The sequence below is a fragment of the Verticillium dahliae genome, genomic scaffold, assembly GCF_000150675.1.
Source record: "Verticillium dahliae VdLs.17 supercont1.35 genomic scaffold, whole genome shotgun sequence".
Classification (NCBI taxonomy): Eukaryota; Fungi; Ascomycota; class Sordariomycetes; order Glomerellales; family Plectosphaerellaceae; genus Verticillium; species Verticillium dahliae.
The window spans coordinates 119,088-127,187 of NW_009276963.1; the positions used below are offsets into that span (position 1 = coordinate 119,088).

General features: G+C 43.5%; 1 protein-coding gene and 1 non-coding gene across 2 annotated transcripts; one reads left to right on the top strand and one right to left on the bottom strand.

Moving 5' to 3' along the window:
- The first annotated feature begins 1,801 nt into the window (after positions 1-1,801).
- VDAG_20270 lies at positions 1,802-1,885 on the top strand. Its single transcript has one exon. It is a non-coding gene; the product is annotated as a tRNA-Pro (tRNA).
- A 229-nt stretch (positions 1,886-2,114) lies between these two features.
- Positions 2,115-2,545, bottom strand: VDAG_10384 (uncharacterized protein; the record flags this gene model as incomplete). The annotated part of the gene is made up of 2 exons (XM_009659853.1): positions 2,115-2,440; positions 2,500-2,545. 2 exons carry the CDS (start codon positions 2,543-2,545, stop codon positions 2,115-2,117), a joined length of 372 nt encoding a protein of 123 aa, XP_009658148.1.
- Between the last annotated feature and the right edge of the window lie 5,555 nt (positions 2,546-8,100).

Sequence of the window (8,100 nt, forward strand, 5' to 3'; positions counted from 1 at the left end):
GGGCTGGAGACCAGAGACCACCAGCGCTGAGCATGGGAAAGGCCATCCAGGACGAGCAAACAGAAAATCTCTCCCAGTGGGAAAGAGACCGGAAATGGGAGGACGCTGGGGGGGGGGAAGAAAGGGGGGGGACCGAGACGAGTCAGCAGCACACACTTCCAAATGACGGGTGTGTCGACTGCATTCCGTTCGCTGCTGCCAAACTGCTTGACGGTCCGGATGAGGAGCGGAGGACACCCCAGGCAGGTCTCTGCTCTCAAGCCCCAGCCATCCTAGCCGTACATCCTTGGCGAGCCTTGGCCTGGGCCAGGCCTCTGAGCTCTTTTTCCCAGTCTCCTGCGAACTGCCAACCCAGAAGCCATGCCAGGCAAGCCAGGCTTGCCAGGCTCCCACAATTCTGTGCTCCATGATTCGCCCATTGGGTGGCTGGTGCACTGGTATTCGGCTCCACCGGCTTCTTTCCGCATCTGTATTAGCGCACGCGCCTCGCTACCCGCCGAGCCAGCTCTGGTCCGCCAGGCTGCGCTGCCAGCCCAGCCAAGAGGGCCCTCCTCCCCCCATGTCCGTTGACGGCGACCTGAAGGGTGGGGAGCATGACAAGACAACACCTACTTTGCGTACCATGTACCTAGGTACCTGTCCAAAAGGCGCCGTAGGGTACCCGAGCAAGGGTACCTGCCTGACACGGTGCTGAGCTGACTTTGCCATTCTGCCTGTGAAAGCGGGTCCACATGCTGCATGTGGAATATTGATTCGCGTTCTCCTCCGTGACTTGTGCCTTTCCCACGACGCCAGACTGTCCCCATATTGACAATAGGGGACAAGACAAGCAGACTGCTCGACGACCATCTTCGTGTCAGCTTATGGTGTATGGGCATGCGTGTGTCGACGTACGTGTGTCTCGTTCCCTCCACCTCGTAAAACAATCTGGGCGTAAAGAAAAGGCACTCTGCCAAGAAAGCCAGACAAAATGCTTGACGTCACGTCGAGCATAGCCTCCTCTGCTCTGTCGTACCTGCGAACGCTGCCTACCAGTAAAGTGCCGCCCCAGCGGACAAAGTTCCTACAGGACACACGACCCCCCTAAGGTTTCGGGCTCCCGCCAGTCACGGCCACTACTTCGTCCGGTCTCATCTTTGGACGCGCATGGCCTTCCACAGCGCACCGCATTTTCCAAGGCGAAAAGCAAGCTAGGACGGTGAGGTCACACACTCACACACACACATCTACTTCATGATTCATGGCACTGGTGGTTGGGGGTTTAGTTGCGTTAAGGTACTTACCTACCAACCCAGGCACTATGTACAGTACCTGATTAGGTAGGGCCGCTGCTCAGATCAAGCCAATTGGCACCGATTGGACTTGAGGCCCGTCTCTGGTCTCCTGTGAGCCAAGGCTGAGTCCGATCGTGGCTCCTCCTTGGCAGCAAGCCTCCCTGCAATGCTTGGGTAGGTGAATACGACCGACATGGGATGTGGCCCGGTAGCCGTGGTCGAACATTCAGGCTCAAACAACATTCAGTTCAATGGCGCGCGAGAAACCAACGGGGAGTGCCGTGCACGAGATTGATGGCATGACACCCCACTCTCTCTAAAATTGGGCTTTGTCACGCATGCAATCCCAGCGGGGCCCAAGACCTGTCTCACGATCACAAGAGAAGGCCCAGTAAGGCGGCGTCGGCCGCTTGTGGCCAAGTTGCCGTGGCTGGGACGAAGCAACAAGCCCTGACCAACGCGAACGGGTCGGAGCTGTTCCTGATCGTAATAGGTTCCCATAATTCCCCGCAGATCATCAGCTGATTGGCGTCATGGTCTAGAGGTATGATTCTTGCTTTGGGATATCTCAAAATTGCAAGAGGTCCCGGGTTCAATCCCCGGTGACGCCCCAACCTTTTTAGATGTTTGTTTGTCTGACTATAAGAATAACCATCTTCCGCCATATTTTTTTCAACCCGATCAGATTGCTGTTCTGGTCTCTGGTTCCTGCTCATGTTCAAATTCAAGCCTAGGGGGGAAATAGAAATGTGTTTTGACTACCCTCTGGAGTTAAGACATGACTGAAGAGATACGAAAGAAAATGACACGGTCTAGCTACTGGCTGCTCCATTCCTTGCTTCACTTTCCATGGTGCTTCTTCTTGTGTTCCTTGGACTGGCCATGCTTCGTCTTGCACGTGGCTGCCACTCCGCTAGATTGGTGCCCTCCAGACGACGTAGTATACGCGCCACAACCCTCGGCCACCTCCGCGATATTATTGTACGGACCAAGCCCGGTAGGCTCGTCAAGCCAGCGGGTAAAAGGTTCGGACGTACCGCTGTCTCGGGTGGATGTCTGGTAACTGTGTCCCGGGTCTTGTTCCGACTGCCAGGGGCGGTCCACCGACAGTCTTTTGCTAGACGACGAGGCCTTTGCGGTCGATGAGCCTGGCGCGGTCGATGAGCCTGGCGAAGTCAGCATGAATGCAAGAAAGATAGTTGATTATAACATCGACGGGACGCACTGCTTGACTTCGTCATCTTGACGTTGGCTGAACTTGTCTTGGCCATCTTGGCACCCGAGGAAGACTGGTAGTGTTGGGGCTTCTGAGAAGAGATGGGCATATGAAAGAGACTGAAAGATAAGGCCTTTCAGAGCTAATGTCTATGATGTCTGATGTTGATGTGTTCTCGAACCTTCATACCTTCAAGACGCGTGGGACCGTGTGGTTTTATATCTTTGCATCTCTCTAGACTGTTCTGGAGTTGTTGCTCCCTTTCTCGCATTCATGGCTCTGCTGAAAGCCACCACCGCTTCCAATTGAAGGTAGTCTTCCTCGCTGCATCAGTACTCATGCTCCACGAAGGTTCAGCGTCCTAGCCTCGAGCAACGTCGAGACTTTTCGCCATTGTGTCAACCAAACAACAGGCACAGTCAGGGCTGCGGCTCGGAAACTACGATCAGCCCCCAAGATGGAGTAGTTGTCGCGTGCAACGTGATATTCATCTGCATCAACAGGATTGCTTCTTGGCGTTTCTGAGGTCACCTTTCATATGGTTTAGTTGGTGTCAGAGGCATGGACGCATTCCTTTCGGGGGAAAACATTTCACAGTCCTCCGGTCCTTGCTCCTCGGTGACCGCTAACAGAAACTTGGAAACTTGTACTGGCGATTGGTCACACAGCAAGTTTCTGGAAGAATTAGCTGCCATGTGTTGGAACAAGCCAATAGAGGACTTGTACTACGGAGCCCCTCGGCAGCCTCGAAGCTCGTGTTAGAACCTTCCCATGCCGGGGGCTTAACCTACCCGACATTTCCAAGCCTCGGTACCAGGTCAGAAAGGACAAGCAGAAAGAGTCGACTCATTCTCACCATTGCGGTTCCTGGGGGCTTGTTTGTGGTTCCGCATGGCAGTTCAATGTATTGGACGCCGCCGGTCTGTCAGTGTCACATAACTTGACCTGTTGAGTGGACCGCACCTGTGGCGGAGAATGATGGCAGGTGAATCCAGGTGAATCCATTGGCTCAGTTTATTCCCATGCGCCCCTGTCAGCCAACACACTTCCTCCCCCTTTTCCTCGTGCGTCGGCGCAAGCGGGCAGTGCTTCTATCAAGGAGACGGCGGTTGTGCGACGCCAACGCAGGAAGTTCGGGAACCAGCAGAATCTTGTTGCCGAGGTCGGCTTGCTGCAGCGATGAACTTTGGAGATTGTAGTAAGCAGCCAAGGCACTTTTTGATGCTCGTAGGTTGATGTCGTGGTCTCGTCGATCGAAAATACTTGAGATTACACATAAAGTCTAACAAACAGAATGCCTCGCCGGACGATGCTCACAGTCACACGCGTGTAGGCCCAGGGATCCAAATGCGTGGTTACATAATCAAAGACTTCGTTGTTGGTCCAACGGACGCTGCGAAGCCTCTTCATGGAGGCGTCTGTCTTCGCGGGTGGCTCACTTAAACCCCGACGAAGTCACAGTTGATCTAGCTACTAACGCATGTTGTGGTACGGGTTCAGTGCGACTGTTTATGAAGTCCCGCCTCAACTGGATCGCCTGCGCCTTTCTACAAGTCTTCTGGACCAAAATTCGGCAGTGACGATGAGGATCGTTTCCTACCACAAAGTCAAAGCAACGAAAGCCGAGTCCTTGCAACCTGCGACATACCCTGGAGCCCCTGGGTTTCTCTGGACAGTCGGAGACACCGAGCCTCGGCTGTGTCCCTCGAGTTCAGTTTAGGGGGGAAGCAAAGAGAATCTAAATGAGGCATCATACATCGCCTCCTCCAGCTCTTACAAGTCAGAATAGCCACAGAAAGGTATCGTGCTGTCTTGAGACGGAACTCACGTCGTACATCATGTGATCCATTGCATGTGCCACGAGGGAAACAAGCCCACAATCTGTTTTATCAATCCCGATCACGCCACGGCTGTTCCAGCCACAATATAGTGGGCGGTCCAACTCTGGCTTGCGGCTGTCCAGTGTGCCCCTGCCCATCAATCCTGCTTCGACTCTTCTCCGAGGCAACATGAGGCGATAAGACTGACACATGCAGATGTTGCGCGGAGGACATGGCCGCCACAGACACGGGAAGGCCCCGAGGTGCCCGACTGACTGTGCTAAGCAACAAAGCTCGTGGAGGAAAATTGTGGATCATTGGTACTTCAGGCCTCAGTGTCTTGCTCTCTGCTTTAAGAACAGGCGAGTTTTCTATCATGACACTAGCTCGAGTCCCGCGTGGGTTTCAGTTGCCAACGAACCCCCCCTTCACGTCAAGAGGCTGAAAGTTGGTGCTACAGGTTTGACAGCTGCCCATGAGGGGAAGAGCGGAATGAGAGGCAAGATACATCACATGTGACGAGAGAGTGCCTTTTCCAATGAGAAACACGGAGTGGTAGCCGGCAATAGTTCCCTCAAGCACCCAGAAGAACCTGTTTTGCAAGGTGAAGATCGACACAGCGCATCGCCGCTTTTATGGAGGGTGGCTCAGGCTTGTCTCAGGAGTCGCTCAGCCAGTCCTCACTCCAGATCAGTTGCCCCACCCGAACGTCCAAAATACCTCCAGGATATAAGCAAGGGTGTCTAAAATCATGACCCTCCAACTCAATTTATGTCCACACTCACAAGTCCGAAGGTTCTAGTAATGAAGCTCGGGAGTTTCGTCTCATCCTGTCAGTGGGACGGCTGGCTGCCTGGCCTGACTGCCTAGGGTTCGTTCTCGTTGTCTATAAAAGGTTATATCCCTTATTGCCTCCCTCGCTAATCCTTAGCTTGAATTAGTTCATTAGCCTCTAATTAACTCTTTTAAAAGTCTTTATTACTTATATTAAGGATATCGTAGGAGGTATTAAATAACGACCGAGGGTATTACTTAGTTATAGGATAAAGAGATAATAATAGATAAAAGGATAAGAGGAAAGGAGAGATAAAAGTAATTATATCTCGAGAAAGAGATATTAGATCGAGAAATAGATTAAAGATTCTAATAGCCCTTAACGAGAGCTATAAAATAATATAAATTTTATTTAGATCGAAGGTAAATAAGTAAAGGGATTAATTAAGAAGAAGGTTATAATTAATTAAGAGAAGTAATTAGATTAATCTTAATAAGAGTAAAATATATCTTAGAAAGTATTTATTTATAATAATTAAGAATTAATAATCTAGATAGGAATTACTATATAAAGGGGATTTAAAAATATAATTAAGATTAAATAATTATTAAGATTTAAAAACCTAAAAAATAAATTTAAAGGGTACCCTCTATATATAATAGATTAACCCTTAATAGCTATATATAGATAAGGCGCTTAGATTACTTCTAGACTTATAGAGAAGTAGAGTTATATTTTAAGCTATAGTTAATAGGGTATAAGAGAAGTTAATAGCTTATTATTATAGAATAGCTTTATAGAATATTATTAAAAGTATATTATTCTATAGCTATAATATTTATCTTTTTAATAATCTATATATTATTATAATTTAGCTTTTATTTTAGCTATTAGAGTAATTATAAGACTCTAACTCCTATAACTCTTATATTAAGTATTACCCTTAGTTATTACCTAGAACCTCCTATAATATTCTTAATATTATTTATTAATATATATTATAGTCTATATAGGAGGTATTAGGTAATAACTAAGGGTATAGCTTAGTTATAGAATAAAGAGATAATAATAAATAAAGGAATAAGAGGAAGGGAGAGATAAAAGTAATCGTATCTTAAGAAGGAGATATTAGATTAAGAAATAGATTAAAGATTCTTATAGCCCTTAATAAGAGCTATGAATAATATATTTTTCATTTAGATTAAAGGTAAGTAAGTAAAGGGGTAATTAAGAAGAAAGTTATAATTAATTAAGAAAAGTACTTAGATTAATCCTAATAGGAGTAAGGCGTATCTTAGAAAATATCTATTTATAATAATTAAGAATATTATTAAACTAATATTAGGGAACTCTATAGTTAGGATAATAATATCTAAGATATCTAGGATATCTAGGATCCACTACTCTTAGGAGCACGTGAACTACGGCTTATATAATCGCTAAGAGTAGATAGATATATCTAACTTATATAGGTAATAGTAACTTAGAGAAATAGATAAGAATTAATTAAGAATTAACTATTATAAGACTTATTAGATACCTTACCTATTTAGAGCTCGTAAATATAGTAGAAGTACTAGATTAGGGTTTATATAAATAATAAAGCCCTCTAAATATTAATTAATATTATATTTAACGTAATATAGAATAGCTAGAGCTAGAGAAGTTAAGATCGATCTTATAAATAGTATATTTACTATATATAAGCTTATCGATTATACTTTATAAATAATTATAAAAGTACTATTTTATTTTTAAGTACTTTAAGACTCTTATATAAGCTTAGTAATAGGGAATTCCCTTATTATATAATCTATAAGAGTATTATCTACTTCGAGTATCTTAGGACTCCTACGATTAAGATTATTACTAAGCTATATCGCTAGCTATAAAACCCGAAAAACGAAGCTATATAGAATAGTTAATTATTTATACTAGAGCTTTATAAACCTAGCGATAATAAGCTCTTTAGATTATAATAATAGTTCTATAATAGAGCTAGAGAGTACTAAAAAACTATAATAAGAATTTAATATCATTCTAAAGGATATTAATATTACCTACTTTATTTAGAGGGTTAAGAAAGATCTCGATATCGATTTTATTATAAATAATATAGAATTATAATTCCTAGGATTACTAGATTTAATATTTATAGATCTTAAGAGCGCTTAGATTATTAAAGTAATAAGTATATACGGAAATATAAAAGGAGTTTACCTCTTAGAAGCGTTTATTAAAGACTTCTAAAGCTAAAGTAAAGAGGATTTCTAATATAGTTATAGTTATAGGGACCGATAATCTTAGATCTTAAATACTTAAATAATAGTATTATATTAAGATATCCCTCCCTATTAAGGGAGGATATAGGGGTTCTCTATATATATTATAATCCCTAGTTATATAACTAGGATTTATAAAGGCTAAGTATTATAGTTCTATAATTACTATACTATAATTATCTAGTAGTAATTATAGGAAAGTAATCCCTATTAGTAATTATAGGACTATAATTATCGATTTACGGTTATATAATAGGATCTACCTAGTTACCTATCTATTATACCCGTAATAAATACCCCGCTATAAAAGCCGTTACGTCCTCGTAGGCTCTACTATAATTATAGTAGTCCTATAGGGACCGTTAGGCTATTAGCTTTATAGTAGCTAGGCTATAGAGGTCTATAGTAAAATCTTAGATAAAGGAAACGCTAGCTAGGATAGAGGAAGAGGGTATATAAGGAGGTATATAAAGATATAAAAGGAACGGGTATAAAGGTATTAGCTTAATTAATAAGGAAGGCTATATATAATAGGGATAATATATAAACTACTAGGATATAGAAGGGGTAGAGTTAAAGTAATTATTTATAAGATTCTTAAATATATTAGCTATATTATATAACTTATATCTAGTATCTTAGAAGATCGCTATAATTATTTTCCTATTTATCTCCTTTTACTTTTATAATACTTTCTATAATCTTTATCGATAATATAGGAATTATAAGGGTT